General features: G+C 47.1%; 1 protein-coding gene across 1 annotated transcript in view; it reads right to left on the bottom strand.

The window, feature by feature from the left end:
- Positions 1–26143, bottom strand: part of RNF216 (ring finger protein 216) — a 76146-nt gene that overhangs the window by 3525 nt on the left and 46478 nt on the right. The window contains 3 exon segments of the mRNA XM_036392665.2: positions 546–615; positions 8356–8578; positions 10883–10980. Of these exon segments, the coding sequence (XP_036248558.1) occupies positions 546–615; positions 8356–8578; positions 10883–10980 (391 nt within the window).

Here is a 26143-nt window from a genome sequence, read left to right as displayed (position 1 = left end):
CCCCACAGAGCAGCTCAGCACCCCACAATGCAGCTCAGCACCCCAAAATGCAGCTCAGCACCCCAAAATGCAGCTCAGCACCCCACCCATGAGCTCATCACCCCACAGAGCAGCTCAGTACCCCACACAGAGCAGCTCAGCGCCCCACACCATCAGCAGCCCCATCCCAAGCACATTGCACAGCATTACTGCTGCCCCTTGAGCTCTCCAGCCCGGCTCCTTTCACCAACACCACCCCACAAAGGGGGAACATTTCCGGCTGTGGGATGTGGGGCAGCCCCTGTGCCCCCCAACACCACAGCTCAGAGGTTCTGATGCCCCTCAGCTACTTTGACAAGCAGAGACATCCACAACGCCGGTGCCACACGAGAGATGGACACAAATCTTGCTCACAATCCCAGCAAAAGTCTGCAGGCAACAGCACTTTAAAAACAGACCAGCCCCCAGGAGAACAGAACCCAGTGCAGGTCCAGAGACCCATCAGTTGCTGGGAACCCTGTGCTGTCCCATCATCCATCCTCAGTTTGATCCCAACAGTGACTTACCCCCATTCTTCTTCCTTTGCTCCTCCTCAGCCTCCTTCTGAATCTCATGAATTATCTTCTCATCATCTTCCTAGAAATCAAGGAATACCAAGAATCAGTGGGAGAATTCCTGCTGCAGCAGCTTTCTGTTCTCTCAGTGCTGCTTTTCTTTTCACATTTCACGGGGAAAACCAAAAAAGATTAATTTGGCTGAATTGTCCTCGTTTGGGGCTGGCCTAGATTTACCCAAAAGCAAAGCTGTGATGGGGGAACTGCAGCAGCACAAACAACCTGCACTTTATGGAGTATGACCAAGATGCTTGGATCAGCTTTCCAGGGAGATCAGCACTAAAATTCATTGACTTGATGGAAACCAGAGAACAGCGACCCAGCTCCACCCCTCTGAAGAGCTGTTAATCTTTTTAATGGCAATAGTCTATTAAATATTTACATTATCCTAGCACTTGTAGAGTTTTTGGCCCAACAGCTGGAATTAACACAACTTAAATCCTGGCTCTAGTAGCTAAATAGTGCCATTTAGATCTTATCTGTAACTCTAAGAAGGGCATAAATCGAAATATGGTTCTTTAATGTCTGTCTAGAGGTTATAGCAAGAATATGCAGGGCTGCTGCTCACTGAGAAGGCAAGAACAAGCCAGAAACTGAATTTGTCCTGCTGCCTCTCATCACCTTAAGCTCTCTTAACTCAAAGGAGCACCAGTGAGATCCAACGATGCAATGAAGCCTCAGGTGAGTTTCTGAGGCTGTGAGGATGGAACCAAACCTGGAGATTTCAGGGAGAGCAGCCAAACCTCCAGGACAGTGCTTGGAACCCTGAGCCCCAAGGACTCCACAAAGCACAAGGCTCTGCTTGTTTTAGTCACCCTAATTTCAGTACTGCCAAAACACATAAATTTCTTCCTGAGCACTCTTAACGTGAAAAATCCCTCATTTTGAAGAGTGCTCTGGAACTAAATCGAAAATGTGCTTCGTGTATGCAGCTACACTGAGATGATTTTAAGCTTCCCAGTCCCCAGCTGCCAGTCCTGCACATGCACAGCCTGGGAAGCTTGTGGAGAAATCCCCTCCTCCACCACCAGATAAGGTTTCCCTGGGAGACTGAAGTTATCTTAATGTGCAGCAAGCCAAAAACTCAATACTTCCCTCACTTTTATTATTCTCTGAGTCGATGGTTAAAAATTAAGACTTTCCAGGACATGTTTTGTTGATTTTTTTTTTTTTTTCCTTTCCCAAGCAGGCTGCTTGCATGGGCTGTTAATTACAGCTTATCTATCTCCACAAAAGCTGCTGAAGAATGGCTCTTCTGAGCCTATATGGAATGCCTAACTACCCCTGTAGTATCAGTATTCCTGGCTGGAAAACCACCTGGGCATGGCTCCACAGGCAGCCAAACACCTCCTGCTCTTTAGCTGCCCCAGCAGCACTCTCAAAGCTTGGTTTCAAGCTTTAAGACTTGATTTTTTTTTTTTTTTCCTTCTCAGACTATATTTTGCAATGCTGTTGAAAATGGACACAGCCACCACTCCCATTTCATTCTAGTACTGGAGAAGATGCACCTGAAGGTTTATGTGACAAGAAATATATTTTAAGCTCAGCTGAGCAAGATCACCCAGTATCTCCTTTCCCCACACAAAGGATAAACCTTACCTTAAAGCCCAGAAATGTGCCCTTAGACTAAAGTAAAAGCATTTTGTTAAGTTAAAGTCTGTGATTACAGAGTAAACTCTCCCTGGGAGGGTGGGGAGGCCCTGGCACAGGCTGCCCAGAGAAGCTGTGGCTGCCCCATCCCTGGAAGTGCCCAAGGCCAGGTTGGACAGGGCTTGGAGCAACCTGGGATAGCAGAAGGTGTCCTTGCCCATGGCAGGAGGTGGAGCAAGATGAGCTTTAAAGTCCTTTCCAACAAAAATCTATGGTTAATCCTGTGCAGTGGTGCTTCCCCTTCCTGTCACCGCCCCTGATGCTGCAGCTCTGGTCAGTCCTGCACAAAACTGGACACAAAGACAGCTTTCCCAGACCCTTCTGCAGGCAGGGCTGCTCCAGCCTCCCAGTTTAAACTGCAGCTGACCTCCCTGTGATGGGGCTGGACACATCCATCTGCCCCGGGGCTGCAGCCAGCTGCACTGGCCCAAGGTGCTGCTGGATTTGATTACTGCAGCTCCCAGAGCTCCTGGGAACAGGGAACAGCAAACCCATCTGCCAGACCTCCAAACTGAGCCCAGAGCTGTCCAGCACAGCATAAAACACATCCCCCAAAGTGCAGCAGCCACAGAACCCACTCAGCTCCAGAGGGGCAGAGCTCACAGCACACCCTGGGTGCAAAACCCTGCCAGGAGCAGACCTGGATCAGGATGACGAGTTCTGAAACCACAAATCACAGCAGAGCCACAACAATCCCCATCTCCAAGAACAGACCTTATCAAGCCCTGTTGCTTCTCTGCTGATAAAAGTGTATTTTCCCACTGGAAGGTTAAGAAGTGCTTATGCTTAATGCCACATACCAAGATTTAGCTTGGAATTTTTGGTTTTTTTTTGCATCAGTATTTCTGAAAGACTGGTATCCATTATTATCATAAGAACAAAAAAAAGAACCCCACTACACATTAAGAGGCTGACATTAAATTTGGCAAGTGATGAATGCACAGCACCGTTCAATACCTGCAGTATTTAGGAAAGATCCACATCCCAGATGGAACAAAAGAATTGATGATATGTAAACAGCAAGATAATTTTAGGATGTTCTTTAAGAAAGCTGATGCCACAAGTTCTGCCTAATACATATTGTGCAGGTCAGAATTAGAAAAAAAAAACAACCAACAAACAAGTTCTGGTGCTATTTTAGTGAATCTTACAAAACACTCCTAATTCTTTGGAAGCAAAGGCTGTTTTTTAATACCACAGTAATTAGAAAGATGACAGATTCATCGAGGGGTAAAGCACCCACACCAAAAATTAAGATTTCATTAGCACACTTATGGCTGGTTTTGTGGTGAGAAACCTTTTAACATCACATGGGGTGATGCTGCAGGAAGATTTCAAAAGCTTCTTGTGTCCATTTCCCTGAGCGGGTTCAAGTCCCCTAATAAAGGATTAGATTATAATTTTAATGGCCTGTTCACAGGCTGTGTGGATTGAAGGCATTTATCTTGTCAAGTTAACAGTCATCTTCCTGTCAGCTGCCTTGCCTACAGCAAGACAAAAAAAAAAAAAAAAAAAAAAAGAAGAAGAAAAAAGGAAAAAAGGAAAAAAGCAACCTCCCAACCCTGGGGGGGTCTCAGCACTGGGCAGTTTTTGTGAGCAAAGATGTAACTTGGCTTTTCTGCCAGAGAGGAAATGCAGGGCAATGCTACAGCGTGGCCCTTCCCCACACTCTGCTGCATCACGGGAGAAGGGAGGTGGCCAGGAGGAAAATGCAAAGGATCTCTGAGATGCATTCACCCCTTTTTATCTGCAGAAAGCACACATGGTCATTAGCAGGAGCTGTGTTTTCAAGTGACAGAACATCACCAAGCTTTACTCCAGACCCAGCAGCAGAATGCTCTGTGCATCCCATGCTGTAGCCAAGGAAAACAAATGCTGATCCCTGGCCAGTGTGGGAGCCTGTCCTTGCCATCCCCCACCTGGGAAAGGCTCTCACAGCATGGCATGGAGGAAGCTTTTCCTTTCAGCTCTCTGCCATTGAATCCAGGGAATGCAGCGATCTCGGAGCCAATCACAGCAGCACACAGAGCTTGGTCTGTGGATGGATTAACGAGGAGCAGGGCTGGGTTGCTAAGAGAGGCACCTTTTCATGGCAGGGAGGCCTGATCCAACAATGCTGCTGCACAGGAGCCTCACCCAGCATCCACACAGGGCCCTGCCACAAGCAGAACGAGCTGCTGCAGAAACAAACTGCCCTTGGGAATGAGAAAATACAGCAGCAAGAGAGATAAAAGCTCAGCAAGTCACACAGAGACAACCTCCCCCCAAATAAAACCTCCTCTGCCCAGAACAAAAGTGCCAGCCAGGGAGCTTTTGAAAGCTCTGTTTTTATCTCCTGCGCTTCTCGTTATCTTTAATTATTAAGTGTCACCGGGAAGCGGCTGCCGCCTCCTGAAAAGAGGGAAAACAAGAGTCCTGGTGCCTATTTCTGGGCTCTGCAACTCCTCCCCTACTTTAGAAAGTGCTTCAGCACCACTGCCTCCCCCTTTCTGCCTCTTTACTGCTTTCTTTTTTCCATGTACGTGTGGCCGCAGCCGTTCCTAATAAACTTGAAATGATTTTTCACGACGGAGGCTTCCAAAGGACTGAGGGGTTTTGTTTCAAATCATTCCCAGATCAGCTGTGGAGAGGCTGAGCAAGAACAGGCCTGGGCTGTCTCTGGGTGCTCCTCCATGCAGCAGGAAGCAGGGATAAAAGCAGCCTGTGCTGTAAGTGGAACAGGGCATCCGCAGTGCTGCAGGAAAAGGGGGGCCAGCATGGGGACCAAGCACACGCTGGAGTTCAAGAAATGCAGAGTTATTTTAGCAACAGGCATTCCATATCTTTGTGTGAAATCCCCTGGATGAACCATATGCTTATGATTGAGGCATTTTATAGCAGTTAAAAAAACCCCAAACCCACCACAAACTCCACATCCTAAACTTAGGGGAGCTTCCCCCCATCCTCCCTTCCAAATCCTAAAGGCAGCACTGTGCACTTCATGCATTTCCTTGATGCATTTGAAGTTTTACAGAGTCTTCTCTCAACATCATCTTTTTATAACACCAGAAGGGGGGATAATTGCAAACACCTCATGATGATTAGTCTTCTGCTTTGAACTTTAACGATGGGCCTTTGGGAGGGTTTTAAGAGTTTACTGAAAACATCTTAAAACTTTAAAGCCAAAAAAAAAGCCTCTGTGCAATATTACTGAGAGCCCAAAGATGAGTATTAAATTCAAAATAATATGTTTGAGAGCAGAACCTGGTTTACCAGAATGCATTAATCCCCATTGCATCCCAGGATTTGTAAAAAGTGGATGAAATGCACACAAGCAGCCTTAGGTTTGCTACAGATTTTTAGAAATCAGGGCAAACAGGCAACACAGCCCTTCCATCCCAGAGCCAATGTGTAGAACCATAAAGTGTCCTGAGCTGGGAGGGATCCACAAAGATCATCAAGTCCAACCTGTGGCTCTGCACAGGACACCCCAACAATCCCATCCTGTGCCTGGTGATGTCCAAATGCTCCTGGAGCTGTGGCAGCCCTGGGGCTGGGACCATTCCCTGGGCAGCCTCTCCAGTGCCCCAGCACCCTCTGGGGGCAGAACCTTCCCTTGATATCCCACCTAAACCTCCCTGACACAGCTCCAGATGTTCCTTTGGGTCCTGTCCCTGCTCACAGAGAGCAGAGATTGGAGCTGCAGCCCCCAATCAATCAATCAATCAATCAATCTATCTCCCCTCAGCTGAACAAACCAAACACTCCTCAGACAGCTTCCCCTCAAGGCCCTGCACCATCTCTGCCCTGGATGCTTTCTAACAGCTTTATTCCCACTGCTCCCTCCTGAGCTTTGTCTCTGGCAATGTTGCATCAGCCTCTCCTGCAGAGCAGAGCCTGCATGGACTGGGGACACGAGGACTTGTGGCCAAGCAGCTCCCTGGGAAGGGCTCCTGGCACCTCCTGCAGGGGTGCAGGGCACCAGTGGGCTCCAGAAGAAATGCAGGGATTAAACAATTCCTGCCTGGCCCCCCTGGAAGCTGCTCACCACAGCAGGACTGCAGCTTGTCTCAGAGCCAGCAAATATTGCACTGATACTTTTAAATCAGACTCCAGCCTGATTACAGCTTAGGGACAAAATTTTAACTAACCTTTAATTATGGGAAATTTTGAAGCCTCTGCTTTACTCTCTCAAGATCATTTGAGACAAAGACTAACAGATGCTGCCATTCCTAGAGGACTGCCTTTAATTTGTTTTTAACCCAAGCTAATGAGTAGGTTTACTTATACTTTCACAAGAATTGTTTCAGACTGGGAAAACATTAAACATTTGGAAAAGAACAAAGGTTCCCTATTTTAAAGAAACCTGAATTTTGCTGTAAATAATAGGGATTTAGACTCAAACCAGATCTTTCAAAGCCATGCCTTGGATGGATGTTATCCCTGGCAAAGAACAGAACACTACTGATGCAATGGTCGTTCACTCTTTCAAATCTCCATGTCAAGACTCAAATTCCATTTTCCTCTTTACATCTACCAGGCTAATTCTTGTCTCCATGTCCCATATGAGAGCAGAGATCACCCTGGAGGGGTTGGGTTGGTGTCCCTAAGCCCCTTATGAGGGAGGACCATGCACACAGATACCATCATTGCAGCTTCAAGCCAGCAGTTGAGTTTTGTGTTACTCTGTGCACTGCAGCAAGGACAATCACCCAGCTTCACCTCGCCAGCCCACCAGCACTCCATCATCCAAAAAAGAATTAAATAATAAAAGAGCAGGCAGTGCCAGCTCTGTGCTGACAGTGGGAAATTTTCCTTTGCCACAACATTGGTTAATTAGAGAGGTGGAAAGGGCCTGGTGACAGTGGCCTCTTTGTGCTGCTTATTTATTTATTTATTTGAAAGTACAGTACGAGCTTTTTTGAGAGGCCTCATGTTTTCTCTGGCTCTGAACAAATGCCATCCCCCAGCACAATCAGCAGCCTGGCAGGAACAACGGATGCCAGCACTGCTGAGCCCCAAATCACATCCTGCTGGAAAAGGAGTGGGACAGCAATCCCAGAGACTCAGAACCAGGTGTCAGAAATGCTCCAGGGGTGCCTGCAAGGAGGTGGTTGTGTATAGTTTAACAGCTCACACTGACAGGATAATTCAGGGAATAAAAGCAGGCAAGCAAAAGACTTGGAAGCTTATGCTGGTTGTGACATTGCTGGGAGATCCCCAAGAGCCTGGAGGTAGAAAGGAGAGATTTAGAGTGGATTTTCCCTGACTCTGTGCAGATGCAGGATTGTGCACATTCCCTGCAGACAGGGGGGCTGGGAACAGCCTGGAAAGCTGCAGAAACCCAAGACAAAGAACCATTAGGAAAAAGGAAGTTCAGGCCAGCCCTGGGAAGGCAGATCCACATTAGTGTTTCTCTGCTGGCGTTGCTAAAATCAGGAAATTCAACTCCTGCTCCTTCCAACACTCCTGGATTTACAGTATTGAACACCTCTATTTACAGAGATTTACTTGCTGCAGCAAGTTTTCCCAAGCCTGTCACAGATAGGAGCTGTATTAAATTACTACAGCTCACTCCACACTTCAGCTCTCCCTCTGCAGCTGCTGACAACAGCCCTGAGAATGGACCCAAACTACAACTCTGGGCTTGCAGGCAATTTTCTGATGGGTCCATCTCTGTGACAGGTTTCACAGCCAGCAGTCAGATCATATGAGCACCAAAACCACAATTCTCCTTGCCTCCAAATGCCAGGCCATGCCAACACCATCTCAGCTGCAAAAGCAGGACTGAGTCCCAATAATCCCAAAGCTGGCTGCTGTGCCTGCTGCCAGCATTGCTCCCCACCAGCCTCACTCTCCAGAACAGCACTCAGAGCACTTCCAGCCAAAGCCCTCATCTGAAAGGAGCTGATTTTCCCTAAAGCAACATCAGCTCCTCCCAAGCTGTGGTCAGATGTGACTCTGTGCTGTTGCAGGATCCCAGTGTGGTGTTTTAGCTGCCTTGGGAAAGGTAAAAGTTGAGCTGACTAAAACCATTTTCCCCTCCCGTGGAATGCGTGTATTGCAAAGTGCCTGTGTGGGCGGTGATGGAAACTGGGGTGAGAATCATTGACAAAAATCCTTTGTTACTTACTGTGGGGTCTGTCCAGAGGGAGCACTTGGCACAGTCCTGGCAGGGTGCCCCAGGAGAGCGGGGGTGCTGGCAGAAGTGGTCGTAGCCGTTGATGGCAGCCCGGCAGAGGTAGCACATCTGGGCGCCGCAGCGGCACGACATGCGGTTACAGCCCTCCGACTTGATCAGGCCTGTCCCACACTTGTGGCACTTCCTAATCCGGGCAGCTGTCATCTTCTCCTCTCTGCAAGACCAGGGAGGATTAGCAAAGGGGTGTTTGCACTCACCAGCCTGTGATAAAATGACTTTTACAGCACCCCAGCAAGGCTTTAACCCCCTCCTCTCTGCTCCGATTCCATCCCCAAGCCTGCTGCTGTTCCAAGGAGGTCTGGGCTCAGCTCCACGTGGAGCCAGCCCATGACAACTCAGAACAAAATAAGAGAAAAAAAGTCAATCACTGGCTGCATGCTGCAGCCCTGATCCTGGTTTCCACGAGAGCCAAAGCACCAGCCTCTGGCTTGGAAGGAATTTGAGATGCAAGTTCAAGGGCCAAAGGGCACTTGGATGCTTGAGTTGGCTGAAGGAAATACAGCCAAGGAGATAAAGTTCAGGAAAAGCAAACATTTGGCTGTCACCTCTAGCTTTTATGTTTGCCTGTTGCTCTGGCTACAAAGTTGCCATGACCATGTATTTCTCTTCCAAGCCTGGCTGCTATGCTCCAGATTCACTTAGTGTTTGTTAAATTTAAATCAGTAACTGAAAAATAATCACATTTCCCCATAGAGGCGTTATCTTTTCTCTAAGATTCCCTATATACATTTTGCAGAGGTTATTGCTTTAGGTTTTAGAAATGGGTTTTCATCTAACAGAGCACAAGTGGGAATCCAGGACAAAGCTCAATCCTTGTTCCCAAGGGACACCCTGGCAGTGACACAAACTCCAGCACAGGCTCAGCTCACAGCAAGACTGTTTTGGCACAGAAATGAAGAAAGGCTCGGTCATTTAATTAAAAGACTTCAGAATATAAATTATCATCCTGAGGGCCCATTTTCTGACCGCTGGAGATCACGTTACACTTTAATTCACAACCTAGAAGTGAAATTTGATGACAGCAGAGCAAGGCCAGCGTGTTTGCATGGAGGGAAGCACAATTCTTCTGACACTGGGGAAGGATCATCCTTAGCCAGGCATCTCCACCCAGCTGCCTCAGTGCATCTGCAAAGCTAACAAACGTTTGGGAGATGGCAGGGAGGTATTTCTGAGGACTGCAGCAGAGCCCCACAAACTGCTCCATCAGCACAAGCAGAGGAGCAGGGAATGGTGGGGTGGGAACTCCCCAGCCTTGCAGACACCCAAGGTTCCCACAGAGTTATAGCCAGCATGACCTGCACCCAGGCATGTGGAGATGTGCTAAGAATAGGCACAAAAACCCAACTTGAGAGTGACTCTCCTTAGAGCTGCAGCTGCTCTTCCCTCTGCCACTCAACAGGATGCTGTCAATGCAGATTTTTTTTTGGAAACTTTGAGCAAGGCAGGAAGTTTAGCCTGAATTCCAGCTGGGCTTCCCTTTCCTTATGCAGGGTTTCAAAAGGAAGTTTTTATTGTATCAGGCAGTTAGACTCATCTATCCACAGACACGATCTGCTGAAGGTTTTGAAACTGGTATTTTTTTTCCTTACTAGGGACATAACAACTCATTCCTCCTCCCTCTCATCCCTCTTTCCTACAGGGAAAGGATCAGCAGAGAAAAAAAACTCATACCAAATCTGTAAAGATTTTCTTCTGAATTAAGGACTGTGGGATGAGCAAGCAAGAATCATTCAAATCCCAGTGGTGGAGCTTTCCAACCTCTACTCAAGCCAGACAGACTAAATCAGAGAGGAAGGGATTGGGCAATGTGGGCAAGTCCCACTTGGCTGCACCAGACATTTAGCTCCATAAATGAAAATTCCCTTGTTTCCTGAAGGCAGAGGATTTTGTCATTTACTGTAGATAAGAGGGAAATCAAACTGCAAAAGATTTTAGGGTAACAGTCAGGATTTACATCTGCATATTTCAAAATGTGACTGCACTTTGTAACAATTCCTACAAACTGGTTAGAAACAGGCAAAAGCTTCTGGAGGAAAACACATCCTCTCCCACAAAGCAGCAGCTGAGCAAACAGTGCAGTCTCCACTCCGGATTTTCAAAGGCTAGTAATGACCTACTGTGACTCAATCCACTCCTCTGCCTGCACACACCACGTCCCTTCTCCCCCCAGCAATGCTAATGGGGGTTTCTCACCTCGGAGAAGGACCAGGTGCCAGCCTGCAGACACTGGGCCAGCCAGAGGAGCAGGCTGGGCTGGTGACAGCTTTCCCACGTTCTCAAATTACCGGCTGGATCTGCTGCCAAGTATCTTTCACAGACAGAAATCCCATCCTGGGAGCTGTCTGACCCCTCAGCTCTGCCATCCCCAGTGACAGCCAGCAGAAACTGAGGGACAATGTCCTGTGATTCCCAGTTCATCCACCTCCCTGTGTTCCCCTGGCTGTGGGGTCTCACTTACATGGATGTCCTGTATTTGATGTCATCCTTCTCAGCCAGCTGCTCACAGGTGAGATTCATGTGCTCCTTCCACAGCCCCTGGCACTTCCGACACGTCTCCTGAGGAGGATAACAAACATTAAAGGAAGGAAAAAACCAAAAAACCACCCAGCACACCACTAACAGCTTTAAGAACTGTAAAAATTCCCCCATCAAGCTGCAGGTTCTCAGGTGAGGGTGGGGCTGGCAGGATGGTCCAGTGGTCTGCAGGTTTGTCCTCCATAGGAGACCAAAGGCCACAGGTAATGGGAGGCAAAGGTCTTTCCAAGGCCCAAGAAAATAGATATAAAATAAACCCATAAATCCTAATCACCTAAAACTCATGGGACAGCTACCAGGCTCACCAGTCACAACCCAGAGCAGGCTGCAGAGGTAAAAATGTGGTGCCAAAGGACATCAAGTTCATCTGTTTCCTGACCAAAATCCTTCACCTTCATATAAAGGGTTCTAATTCCACCATTGATGGAAACTCTGCAGTTACATCAAAACCTCAGCTTCACCAGGCACACAAGCAAATACATATATTGTTTTGCAAAATCTCACAAAATAAATGATTAAACAGCTGAAAAACACAGAATCTGGACAAACATCCATAAAACCGAGGTAGGATATGAACAAATATTTACAAACTTAACCAGAAGAGTTGGACTAAACTTAGAGCAAGTAGCTGAACTCTCTTGTTCCTGCAAATTCTTTAGCAACAAGGCTCTAATCCAGGACTGGTAAAGTTGCATGGAGCAGGATTGCTGTGGAGGCACAATTAGGAAAGGAGCTTGGACCAACACTGGGGACAGAGCTGATTTTTTCAGTTGGCTGGCCAAAGAAAACAATTTTGTTTTGGGTCAAACAAGAGATTTTCCTTTAATTTGAGGAAGATTAAAAAACATCCAGATCAGACTTGAAAAAAATACATGGTTTATGATCCAACTGTTTCATCTTCAGGATGGCTGGGACTTGCACTCTTAGATCCAACCTTCCCCCTGGCAGGAAAACCCATCTGGCTATGCAGCATCCTTTTCCCCTGCACACCAGAAAAGGTCCCAAAAGAGCTTTGCCCAGCCCTGGTCTCACTATCAGCAAAATACAACCACTGCAAAGACAGATCTTACTTGATTTCATTTACCTCCATTTTATTTTAATGAAGAAATTGGCCGCTTATGTGAGATATGAAAGAAGAAAATGCTTCAAGACACACGTAGGCAGCAACACTCTTTTGATCGTGAATCAGACAAACAGGATGAAGGCCAAAGCTTCCAAGGAAGCCACCCTAGGAGGGGGGGATGCAAAATGGGGCCTTGTTTGTATCTGTGCTCGCTGGGAGATGCCCAACAGCTCGTGCTTTCATCTGGGGAATGAAAGGCTCCTGGGCCTGGCTGCTGAGCTGGACGTGTCTGCAGACAGCAGGGTGAGGGCTGCAGTGAGCTGTGACTGCATCCCAAAACCCAGCAGAGCATTCTGTGATCACTCACCTTGCAAATGCACCCCTTGGCAGGCAGGCACTGGTTTTAAGGGGCAGTAAATGCCTCGGGTTCTATTGATTCTCATGAATCATTCATCACACCCTGTGTTTTCCTGCTAAAGCTGTTAAAACAGGCACCATTTTGTGTGCATTTTTGGCAGGCCACATCTGGCTGTTGGCTGCACAGGAGGATCAGACTGGGAGCTGTTCACATACCTCCATGAGGACCCACCTTCCCCTTTATTCCCAACACCTGGCCACATGCCATTCTGAGATCAAAAGTGCGTTAGGTTGCTTTTTTTAAAATGTGCACCAAGGGTTAAAAAGAGCCTTTGGAGCCCTGTTATACAGAACTGCTTCCACATGCCAGCAACAGAGATTTAACAGCTTTTTGCCAGGAGGGCTGGCACATTTTCCAGCCAGGAGCCTGCTATTCCCAATTACTTAACTCCAGGAGCCTCCTCTGCTGCCCAAACGATGCCCTTCAGAAGCAGATGGTGCCACTTAGACCCTCATCCCAAGTCATTCCCTTCTGCTCCCGCCTCCAGCCCGGTGGCTATTGGAAACAATGCTCTCCCTGGAGCCCAGGCTGCTGTTATTTGCCAAACAGTTGTCTCCTGCACTCAGGAAAAGAGATTTCTGTGCAGGCAAGGAGAAAGAGAAGAGGCATGGCCGTGTACATTCCTGGGATGGCACCACAGGAGGTATCCGGTTCCCCGTGTGGCTCAGCAGGTCCCACTGCAGCTGTGCACATTTCTGGGATCCCTCCCAAGTTGTGCTGTCCTCAAGGAGCTGCAAACCCACAGGCAGCTGGGCCTGTGCCAATGCACCCCATGAAGGGGACAGTCCTGTGGCTGCCCAGCTCCCGAGTGTCACCTGGTGCTGCCTCTGACTGAGCAATGTCCTCTCCACGGGAGGCTTGGGAACATGCACCACACACGTGTCATTAGCAGAACCTGTAGTGATTTTCCCCCTTATTCTACCCAAAAACAAGGGCACATTGTTTGATCCCTTCACACAGAACTGGGGAGGAAGCCCACGGCTCAGACAACAGCTACTGCCCTGGTACCACAACTGAGATCACAGCCCTTGCCCAAGAAAAGTGACCTTCTTTAATTTCTACTGAGTCAAACCCAACCCACTTGGCTGATGAGGGTTTTGCACATCTCACACAATGACAATTCTGAACTCTACAATTTCCACAAAGTGTTCTTTTACTTCAGAACCATCCCTTTGTTTGATAATGGAAGATACTCTCCCATTACCATATTAATTAGCCTAAACACACAGTGGAACAGCTGATTCTTGCAACCAACCTAGGTTATTTCCATGGGAAGAGCAGCACAAGGCACCAAGACTGGCTACAGCAATATAAGGCACCACCCAAACCCAGAAAGAGGGAACAAGTCCTTCCCTGTCCTGAAATCATCTACTCCAAGTGTAGTGGCAAAAAAGCAAGTCCACCAAAATAAAGATCCTTCCCAACTTCTTCAGCACTTGGTCCCTTAGCAAACCCTGCTGTGGTCAGGTAGGGGCACTTGTGTTTTAGCTTTAACAGCACTTCAGCTGAATGCATCATTTCTGGATGCTGTGAATTCCATGTTTTCTCCTGCCTTCTCCCACCCAGCCCACTCCTCCTCACAGGCAGGAACAGCTAAGGCAGCTCATGCTTCAGGTGCTGAAGAAGTCTTGGCATTGGGAAACAGCTCCAAAGCAGGCATGGAGACAGGAGATGCAGAATCTGCTGCCTGTTACATCCCCAGCTTGGCAGGCAGCCTGGGACAGTCCATTACTGCTGTGCTGGCCACGGGAGGATGTGATGGAGAGGGTGTTTAATCTCACCCTGTAATCTCCTCACTGTACATCTGTTAGAGGCAGTGGCTCCGCTTCCTCCCGCTGCCCGCCAGGAAGCAGCCGGGATTAGCACAAACATGTTTGGGTTCAGGAGGATCCTTTGTTCCCAGGGTCAGTGCTGGATGTGCAGCTTTCTGTGCTCAGGGCCAGCCTGGCCAAGGGTGGACTCTTTGCGTAGCCCTTCAACGCCCTTGTTAATTGTCCAAGCACCTGATGAAGGTGGCAGGGAGTGTTTTATACAAATTTACCACCTTCCTCAGCACTTCTGCTGGTACTTCCAATGGATGCTACAGTTTTAAATACAGCCTAGACTTTTTTCCCCTCACCCTATCATCAACTAAAAATAACTCTCTAAAGTCCATCCCACTCATCACGAGGGGTAAAAATCTCAAGTAATCAACTTTTCCTTGCCAGTCTCCACATTCTCTTGGCCACAGTCAGTCACAGAAGTCACTTTTCCTGAATGCAACCTAAACAAATGCCACATGGACAAAAACATCAGATGATCCACCCAGATCCCAGCCCGCCTGCCCACGGCATTCCCGCCTGCCCGCTTGTGCTGTAGGAGTTGACACGGAGCCATTTACTGACCGGGCAAAACGCAGAGAGGCTGGGGGAAACTCCACTTAAACAACAACAGGCAACAGCCCCGGCTGTCGTCACCGCCCTGCGCTCCCAGTGGTGGCTCTGAGCTCCCCTCAGCCCTCCATATGCTGAGTAATTAAATCCTTGTGTGATTGCCTGCGTCCCCCAGGAAGGGCGAGGTGCACGCTCCAGCGGGCTCTGCCCATGGCACACGTGGGATGTTGGCAGGAGGGAGGGGAGGCAGCCTGGGACAGAGCCCCAGTGATTGATTTGCTGCTTCCTCCTGCTCTCGGACATGCAACAGTGCAGGCTGACCCCAAACAGGCTGAGCTTTACCCAAAAGCAGATGTGAATGCAAGTGCCTCAGAACAGCACCTCAGGGCCAGTCCGTACTGTGCTGCTTTAATTAAAGAGCTGCAATTCCCAACCAGATGAGTTAATGGGAAAACAAAGAACCACAGAGCCTTCCTCCCACAAAGTTTCACTGTCCATAAAGCTGCACCAACCTTGACTAAAAATTGATGCAGAAGTGGCTAAATGAATACAACCTTTAAGCATGGATAAGCTCTCATAAACACACTCCTTCAGGGCTGTTCCTGGGATTTCCTATATGTTAAGCTGGGATAAAGAGGCTATAATCCAGCCCAAGACAATCCATTTGGGTAAGAGACCCCTCTTTAGAGATGTACAAACACCCAGCACAGGGAGGAGGGGTGATCCCTGAACTCCACAGTGCAGGGAAAGCTCCTTCCAGCATCAATTGCTGTGGCAATATTCTGGCAATATTCTGGTCCTGGAGCTGCACACAACGGGCACGATGGGCAGCAGGTACCAACCCCAAACACAAAATCCAGGCAGGGTGGGGAAAGGAATGCCATGCATGGGATGGGTGATGGAGCGAGGCTCAAGGGGCAGGGAGGGCAGGACATCGGCGGGTTTGGAGCTCCCCGGGAGCACGGCTGTTCCCCAGGCAGCGCTGCCCCTCAGTGGTGGCTGCTCACACAGCAGGGACAGAGAGCAGGAAGGGAAACTGGGAAAAACAAACCGAGTTCTCCTCTCCTGAGCACGGCCAGGAGCCGTTCTGTGAGGGGAGAGGTCACAGAGAGAAATAAAGCCAAGGCACAAGCTTGAACTGGGCTGTTAGAATGTGCTGTGGCATAAAAATAGAGACCAAAAAAAAGAGTGACTGGGAATTAAAAGCTGGATAAGGAAAACATGCATTTATATCCAAAACCCACCAAGAACCATAGAACAGAATCATGGAATTATTAAGATTGGAGAAGATCTCCATCCAGTCCAATCTTTAAGAAGGGTGGTTAAAGCTTTTATACAGCCATGTATTAAACCCCATTACAAAAAAAAAGGCATGACCCAAACGAATGTCTTCTGTTTTGCCTGTTCTTGTTAAATTAAGCATAGTTTTAGTCCCACCCCATCTCTAAGATACTGGAGATACTCAATGCCCTTTTCCTTCCAGGCTGGTTCCTATGAAGTTTTGGGCTGTCTGTGTCAGAATCACAGAACCAGAAATGTGTGGTAACTCCCACCTTTTGCCTAAGCCAGTAGGACAATCTCATACCTGTAATTCAGAAGTTTCTGAAACACACAGGACCAAACCAAAATAAGCTTTTTCCCTCCTCAGAGTTTGACTTTAAAAGGCCAGAACAGCTGCTGGTGTGGGTGAAGTGGTTTAGAGACCTATGAAGCACAAATATCTGCAGCTTCACACAAGAAGTGTTGCTCAGCATCACTGACCCTGTGGCTGGCCAGAGGTGAAAACAGCACCAGCACAAGAAATTGCTCCTTGATCTCACACTCAGGGTAACCTGAGTATGAGAAACAGCTGTTTCATGGAGAAAGGTCATATTTAATTTGAACTTGAACAAAACTATTTTTTTTTGCATTCTCTGGAATGTTTATAAAGAAGTATGATTGTTTCAAAGCTACTTTCTCTCAAGCTCCAGGGCTCTGAGAAACACATCAAAAGGTGCAGGCAGCAGGTTGGCTGCAGAAAAGAGCACTGGAGTATTTGCATCACACATCCATCACACCAGGATGCCTTCCCCTGAGCTGAGGAACAAGTGTTTCTCACAAGGATAAGCTCTCCTCACCAAAATTATGTGGGTTTTTTTTTTTTTAAGCTAGTTCCCAGCCCTGAGCAAGTTGGTATCACACAGAGCACCTCTCCAGACCAGCACATGGAGATTCTGGATACAGGGTGGACTGTGCCATACCCAGAGGTGGTCACCCACCAATCTGAGTCCACCTGCAGTGCAGGCAGAGGAGAACACTGCTTGGCCACTTTAGAAAGGCAGGTTAAATACATCCTGGGACCTCACACCAACTGTGCTGGCTAAATCACTGTACCTGAGGTCATATCACTCCTTCCCAGGGAAAAAAGTTGAGAGAAACTCAGCACAAGCTACTGGAAACACATCTGTAGCTGTCAAACAGCTTTGAGATCTGTTGGACTGATCGCAGATAACAGCTACTGCCTTCCCAGCCAAGGTAAATAATTAAATAGCAGCAGAGGAGTTCAAAGCCTCAGCAGCTGCCCCTCCTGCCCTCCCCCAGCGAATTCCCGCACTCAGTCCAGCAGAGCACATCCAGGAGGTTATCCCTGTAATCCTCTGCACAATCTCACAGAAAAAGGGACGTTGCTTCCAATAGCTGCAACACCAAGTGATGAAATCTGACTGTGGAGCTGGTGGAAACAATAGAGACCTTGGGAGAGGCACAGATTTACAGTTCAAGACAAGGAACTTGATTTTCAGAGGATAACTGCGGAAGGTCACGCCAGGGATTGCACCCAAGGATGCCAAGAAGGCAAAGGCTGACAAAAGGAAGGTATCTTATTTGCACAGGTACCTGCTAACAATGCATTGTGAGACTGAGAGGAGGAACAATTACTGAAGTTAGTTTTGAAAATTCCCTCTTACACCACCACATGATAAACAAATGAATTCCCCCATCACCAGGCCCCAGACAAAAACCAAACCAAAGGGTGGCAGAACCTGGAGGAAGCCTCTTCCAGACCCTTTTTCCCTTGGTTTTCTCTCTCCCTACAGTTTCACAGATTTTTTTCTAACACAAAAAGATCAGCAAGAGGAACTCTGTTAGAGATGTCCTCTCCTCCATCAAAAATTGCATGGAGACCCAGGTTTATGTAACACACCTACAGCCCTTTTTAAGGAGTCTCTGCAATATAGCAATTTTGATGGTAATTTAGCAGCATTAACACACCTTGTTTTCAATTTAGAACATTTTTAACTGCAATCTCTACCTACAATAGAAGTTCACACTCCAGATCATCACAACACCAGCAAGGGATGGGGGAAGGTGAACTGATGCTTGTAAATAGCTTTGCTCTGGGTACAAGTCCACCCTCAGAAACTGGGCAAACACAGCTTGTGTTGCCTGGGAAATGAAACCCAAATGAGAGGGAACCCAGACTAAGCAAAAAATAAACAAAAATGTTGGGGAACGAGCAAGGATTGAGAAAACAGAAAGCAAAGAGATAACTGGCTTTATTCAAAACTCAGAAATTCAGAAAAAAATGATTTACTGCTTTAATGCCTGTGTGCTTCAGTTACTTCTTACCTGCTGCTCCCCACACAAGCACCATGTGCAGACAGGACAAATTTGCACCCCTGAACTGAACCACAGGGCAGCCAGCTCTCTAACTGTAATATTTATAGCAACAATATTTGCCACAGAGGTATGAAAATGGCCCTGCGAACCACTAACCTCACCTTGCACCTTCACCACTGTGACACTGAGTCACCTGCAGCTCATTTGCTGGGTTTAAAAAAAGGCAGTGGAGAAACCAGAACCCACGGCCCTGCAGCAGCCTGCTGGAACTGCTAAAAAAACCAAAATGACTGAGAAGTGCCATGTGGTGAAGAGTTCATACCTGAGCTCCAGTGCAGGAATGCACTGGATTTCCTCCTGCAGCATAAAGCCTATTATTTTGTACAGGTGTCTGGGTAACAATAACAAAATCTATCAAGGAGACAAGTATAAAACAAAGCAGAAAAACTAATAGGGAAATAGATGTGCTGGCAACTTACTGATTCCTCTTCCAGGGTCCCTGAGTGATGTTCTCATTCCCTCCTGTACTTAAAGCACCCACCAGCTGAGCCTGGGTTTCTGTTTGCTGCAGAAGTGGTGAAAAAACCCCTCAAACCCACAATTTGTGGGTGTTTTTTAAAGTTCTGCTAAGGTTATTTGGCCCTGCACGATGCAATGTGCCTTCCCAAGGCTGCAGGGAGCACAGGGACACTGGGAAGGACCCAGCAGCCCCACCAGGAGCAGGGCAGAGAGGACAGAGCCACCTAAGGCCATGGAGCCCAGTGGCTGCTGACCCCAGAGCAGCCTAATCTTGACCAAAGCCGATCAAGCTGCCTTAACTCCCGTGGGGGGACGGGCAGGTTACTGGAGCAGGGCTGCAATGTCCTGCCAAACAAGGGTAACTCAGGACACATTCTGTCTTCTAAGTAGAAAAATTGTTTAACCTGTAATTTAATTTTCAGCTAAGTCATATAATCCCTTTCTATTCACTTTTTTATTAGTCGCGGAAAAAACGCGGGGCTTGGAAACGCTTTGGAGTAAGAGAAAAAGCACCTCAGATCTGCAGACATTGAAGCTAAGCTGAGTTAGCAACTCCAAAGGGAGCCTGTGCACCTGCAGCAGCTCTCAACAGCAGCTGCTAATGCAGCAAGACAAGCTGAGTTCCACACAGCCACGTGAGAGCAGGGAAAAGAGGCCAGGAACAACAACTGGAACCCCTGCAAGGTTTGTGGGGTGCCAGAGCTGGGTGGGACACAGCCCTACACAAGTGGAACAGCACCCTGCAACACTGGAGTTGTGAAATCCCAAGTGAAGAGTTCCCTTTCTGCCACACTCACAAACACCCATCGGAAAGACCGGTTCCCCTCTTCCCCTGCATGAGCACATGAGTTTAATTAAGCACGCTGTTCAACAATTTGCATGGCATGACTTGTCTACAAACCAGAGATGTTGCAAGCCTGTTATCTGTAAAAGCAGAAAAGCACAAGTCACCCCATCTCCAGGGATCTGTTTGAGACCCAGCTCATTCCCAAGCAGCAGCAGTAATTTCTGCCATGACCCAACTACAACAGCAAAACAAACTGGAATATTTCATGTTGCACTGCTGATGACAGTTTGGTTTTGAGGGGAGAATCCTGGCTGGTTCAGGAGAAGGAAAGCCATCCTAACACACAGAGAGGAATGATGCTCCTGGGTTCACTGGTCACCTTTACCACACACAAGTCATCTCCCTCCTCCTACACCCATACAGAAGGAAAAACCACAAGAACTGCAAGTACAGAGAGCTTTGGCAGAGCTGGATGTAAGCAAGGATCAAAACTGGTGTTGTGGGGGGTTACATTATCCAAAGGGTGGATTGTTGAACTATGCTGTACATGCAGTTCCTCTGAAAGGATTAAGTCCAACACCCTCACAGGGGTACGAGCCACACACAAGAACGCAGAGGGTGGGATACCCAGAGACTCAATCGACCATTTTGGCAGCACAAGTGAGGTATTTAGACACAGACTGGTCTCAGCCATTTCCCCAGCCCCAGAGCAACTTCCAGATCCTGTTCTCATTTTCCCAGGATGTCTATTGTGAAGACAAGGAGAGGAAGGAAAAAAGGAAAAAGCACAATCACAAACACACCACCATTAAAACAGAGTTGAAGAATATGCGGATGCTACTGAAAACCACTTCCAAAGTGGTTCCCCAGCATGGGGGGAAGCGTTTAGCTCCTGCTGACCAGTCAGTGACCCTGGGGAAGAGGCTTTCCATGGCAGCAAACTCCAAGGCATGTCACCCACCAAGGAATGGAAACACCTTTCTCCAAGAGAGAAGTCCCAGTCGTATCCCTGCAACTGGACACTGTGATCTAGTGAGGGGTGGCTGGAATGAAACAATCCCAGGAGCATCATCAGAGACTCTCCTAACTAGCTACTGTCTTTTTTTCATCCTAATTTCAGAGCTCAAGTGCCACATAAGAACCAAAAATAAAGAGTCAGCCAATAGGTTTTGCATGGAAGAAACGTGAGCTGTATCACTTAAAAAAGCAGCAGTTTAACCCAGTGCCAAATGAGCCATTTGCATTAACCTCGTGAAACAGGATATGAAGCACTTTTAGAAAGAAACAGGAGATTGACTTTATTAGAAAAATACTTTTAAGGTTCAAATTCATCAAACCATTTGTAGCCAGGGGGGGATGATTTGTAAAAGATATTATTGGCTGACAAAGCTGGCTTTTGGCTGTCCAAGCCATCAGCAATTACCACCCAGAGGGACATTACCTGTTCTCAGCTAATGAGTGACACCGGTGCCAAACATCAGGCACAGACATTAACTGGGGTAGAAAATGGCTCTTTAGGGGTCAGGAAGAAAACTATTCTGAGACATCCATGAGAAGCCAAGACATTTCACTTAGTGTAAAGGAGATTGTAGAGAAGAAGTGTGTATTGTTCTCCTAGGCTTATCTAGACTCAATCAAAGTTAGCTAAACTCAATCAGACATGAAAACGTTGTGGGTTTGGACCAGATCAACCTCTCCCATGAAATTACGGAGACTCACAATTCCTAATTGCTGTCTTAAGCAACAAGACTGAAAATCTATGGCCCCCTTCAAACAAACAAACCCATCACCTCAGGGTCGATGTTGTAACTTGGTTTATTTTAGTCTAGAAATTTACTATGTTGCAAATTCCATCCCCACCCATCGGGCTCTGGTAAGACCAGCCCCTTCCTCCTGCCCCACTTCTCCTTCCACTTCTGACCCAGGATTTTATTGCAAAGGGAAACCAGGGTTATTTGCCATAAAAGGAAAAGACCCATCTATCACATTTCTGCAGAGGGGAGTCAACCAAGAGGAACTTGAGTGACTTCCTAAAAACTGCGGAAGCAGCAGAGGCCTCTGCCGTGGCCCCTTATAAGGATTAAAGGGCTTTTCTCCCGCTTCCGCCAGGGATGCACGTGGGCACCAGCAGCAGACAGAGCAGCAGCACAGATGTCTCATTCTGAAGGAAGACAAAGGGGAAGGGAAAGAAAAAAAAGCAGCAGCAAGCAGGCAGTGTAGGGAGTTCTGCCCCAGGCTCCCCAGGGCACTGCAGATGCAGCCTTTCCCTTGGTGACCCAACACGCTCCTTTCCATGCAATCCTACTGATGGATCTGCTGGAATTAACAAGCTGAAAATTTCCCTTACATCAAGAATGCTTTTGGCCTTTTAGTTGTGGCATGTTTATGTTCGCCTAACAAACCTCTATGTTTCTTCCATCAGATATTATTCTGAATTGCTAGCCTCAACTATGGGCGTGCTCAATCAAAAAATAAGGGGAGTCAGAAGTTATTTCATTCACAAACATTAACTTTTGCTTTTTTTAAAATGAAAAAGCATTCTTTTACATTTATACCACTAACCACAGCCTCACTTAAACTCCCTTAACACATAGGTACAGATGAAGGTGAGATGCCCCTGCACTGACAATCACTCACCAGCAGCACACTGCACCTTGTATTTCAGATATATCTACAAGAAAAGCTGACAGGACAATTTCATTTTTGTTTCACTTTCAGAATCACATGAAACAATGCAGCAGTATTGGGTGGAAACCACAAAACTGATTAGGAGCCCAGAAGTAAAAGTTAACCTGAACTTGTTTGTCAGGTCTTAACAGCACAATGGTGACTGGGGAGAAAAGTCAGTGTAATGCTCACAGGGCATCTTAAAATCCCAAAACATCACTTATTGCAGGGTTTGTTTGGAGGGGAGGCTTTTTATTTCAGAGTTGGAGCTTCATAATTTTAGGATAAGCCAAGGAATCTCTGCTTTGTAGCTGCAGTGGCTCCAAGTCTCTTCCTTAGAGTGGTTCCCATATGTGTGAATGGTGCCTCCCCCACTCCCAGCACCAACCTCTTAAACAAAAAGAGTTCCAGTAAGAAGGGAAGCAAACAACACAAGATATCCTCTTCCACTTTACACAGAATAAAATACTCCTCTGTCCCACACCAGACCTTAGAGCAAACAGCTTCACCCTGGGCAAAGTCTCCCACTGATCTCCAGGAAGTCCCACTAATAGAGCATATTCCAATATTTACTTTCAATTTCATTTATCCATTTATGTACCAATTCAGGTACATAAACTGAACCTTTGGTAACACATTCTACAACCCAGTACCTTTGTGAAAGGGTTTGGTGTGCCAGGTTAATGCTGCCCAGTAGCCAGAGAAAGACCCTCAATCCTCTCCCCTTTTTTAACACAAACACTATTGCTTGACTTCTCAGGAGCACAAAGAGGATATATTATAACAAGAAGCACAAAAACTTCACTTTTTGGTTTTGACCACTAACCTAGAACCTCTCCCTTCGAAGAGCAGCTTTTCAGGAGTAGCTTGAAAACCACCCTGGCTTACAGCAGTCTCATTACAGGACAGGACAATGTTCCCCCTCCACAAGTCACAATAAACCAAAATAAATTCAATTCAGCAAGGCCTCAGCCAGCTCCAGGCTACAAGCTTTCTTTGGGCGAATTGTTTAGAAGAGTCTTTTTAAATCTGATCTTCACTACCTAATGTAGGGCCACTGGGGTCCCACTGCTAAACCTGAGGCTGATGTTCCTTTGCTAGCAAATCAGTGGCCTGTGTTACTTATCCCAACAACTTCTAGTGCCAATTTATTTTATAAAGCAAGATCCTCAGCAGAGATCTTACTCAGAGAAAAAAAAAAAAAAAAAAAAGAGAAAAAAAAGCCCCAAGCAGGTATAACATCTGACTTATAACATCTGACTTTACTGCTCTTGAATGCAAAACCCCACAAGCCCTTTTTGACACGAGGCTCCTAAAAATAACTCATCCTTAAAAAAGTCCAGTTATTTTTATACAGTCACAAGAATCACTGGATTGCTTCTAATTATCCCATCCTTCCTTGGAATGTCTATTTGTGCTCAACACAACTGGCTGTGACACCAGTGGAATCATAACACATCCTGAATTACAGGCAGCTGGGTAAGTTTAGTTTCACCTTGTGAACAGCTTTGAGAGAGTGACAGTTAAAAAAAGCCCATTTTACTGTGATCTTTGGAGCCTGTGTTAAAAAGGTGCCAGTTCAAAGTAGAAACAGATCTTACACTGGCCATGACTAAAAACAAAACCTGTCTTTAACAAGGATTCACAGCAGGATTAGAAATGTTCCACCTAAACAGGATCAGCAGGCAGATTGCTAAAAAGCCCCTAGAGCAGGGCTGGTCCACTGGACTTCTCTGTCTTTGCTGTAAATACATCCTTGCTGCCTCTGGCCTCCAGGGCACACTGACTTTGCTCCAGAGGGTGGTAACACACAGGAATATGGACAGCTGTCCATCTGCAGCATGCCCAGCCACTCCAGCTGGACCCTCATGGCAACCAGGCTATCACTGACAGCCCCAGAGCCTCCCACGGTGCAGGCAGCCCTCAGCTCCAACTGGAACTCATTACTGCACATCCAAATATTTGCAAGGAAAACTTGCTAGATGCTTATTCATAGGAGGCCTGGCTCCTGCCTCATTTTCTTAATGCTCCTCCACACCCTGAGGGGAAGAACATTTCCAGAATTAGTATCCACAGCCCCATCTTCTTCTCCCAAGCTGCATCTCAAAGCTAGAACTCACACCATATCTTTCTGCTATTGTTTAACACTATTTTTTCCCTTCCTGCTATTGTTTCACACTATTTTTTTTCTCCTTTAAAAACGTGATGCTTTTATCTGAAGAGTCATCCATTGCAATTTGTATTGTCATGGCAACAGGACTCCCTCCCCTGCCCAGAGCCCATCCCCAGGCTCATTGTGCTCATCACCAGCCTGGCAGGCAGCACCCTGCATACAGATGAACCTCTCAACGTGGGCTGCTCTCCCTGCAGCTGGACTGACACAGCTCTTGCTATGGGGCTATGGTTGCACCACAAGAAAGGAAAGATCATTCCTAAGTCAAATTCCCTCTATTCAAAGAAATAAGCTTTACTCAAGGCATTTCTGTAGTAGGAACATTTTTGTTTTGCTGGTTAAAATGAAGAGAACCAGGTTCATAATCTATCTGAGCAGTGCAATAGAAAAGAATATTTAGAGCAGGTGTAAGAGGGCTTGGCTGAGGCAGCTTGGACATACTGATAAAGAAAAAGGGGAAGATTACTCCACAAAGGAACACAGCCAAGAACAGGGCTCTGGAGCCCTCTTATGGCAGCTCACTCTCAGCTCCTCAGAGCAGAATTCCACACACAGCTCCCAGTGTCTGTAAGGACAAGGATGCAATGCCATTAAGACAGGGTGGGAAAGAACACCTCTCCTGGCTTTGAGCACACAAATGTTTTTTAAAATCCCACATTTCCAGCTCCTTAAATGGTCCTGCTAAGTGTGCAAAGACTGGACGAGTCCCACATTTAAAGTGGGACAGAAGACACTGAGTCCAATCTCCTCCACAGCTAAAATGCTCCTTCAGCAACAGAAACATGTAAGGGAAAAAACCAAATTCACTGCTCCGTGGGGATGTCAGGCTGACTAATGCCATGCAGGAAGGCCAGACTGGTTTCATACCAACACTTTCTTCACTTCTCCAAGCCAATAAGTTCTGACAGAGCCACAGAGCTCAGCTCCAAAATCCCTGCCCAGCAGCTACTCAGGGAGCACATGGTGAGGAGGGGGCTCACCTCAAGCTGGGGAGAGCACAGCTGCTGGACTCTGAAGGGGTTACAGAGATTCAACAGCAGGGAAATATTTATGGAGAAAAGATGCTGAGCTGTGCATGTTTTCCAGGCTGGAGATGGTTTTAATTTACCTCTTGCAAAGGCTGTGATTATTTGCCGCTGGTTTTTGTTGAAAGCAGCTATTCGAGGCTCACCTACTCCCTCTGGTGTCACAGCTCTGCAGCTGAGCCAGAACAAAACACCCCCTAAACTCACACAAACTACAAGGAATCCTGCTTTTTTCCCCCTCTGGAAAAGAGGAAGCCATATTTATAAGCATTAGTGATTACCCTTCCCAGGCACAAAGCAGTCTTTGACTATAGCACACTAAGGACAGTACAGACATCTCCTAGAGCTCAGAGCTACAGCCAGGAGTAGATCTCTTTTTTCCCAGTTCTTCTTTCAGAGGCTGGTCTCTGCCTGACTTCAGCTTGATTGCAGCTCCTCACTAGCTTTTCCTATAGTTCTGGTCAGCACTGACATGCCTGTGTTAAAGTATTAATTTAGATATTTTTATGAGATGTTTTAAAACTGGGGATGTATCCTCACCCTTACAAGGCTGGAGCCAGGCA

This window comes from Molothrus ater, chromosome 16 (genome assembly GCF_012460135.2).
Source record: "Molothrus ater isolate BHLD 08-10-18 breed brown headed cowbird chromosome 16, BPBGC_Mater_1.1, whole genome shotgun sequence".
NCBI lineage: Eukaryota > Metazoa > Chordata > Aves > Passeriformes > Icteridae > Molothrus > Molothrus ater.
This window is presented reverse-complemented; position numbering and strand designations above follow the sequence as displayed.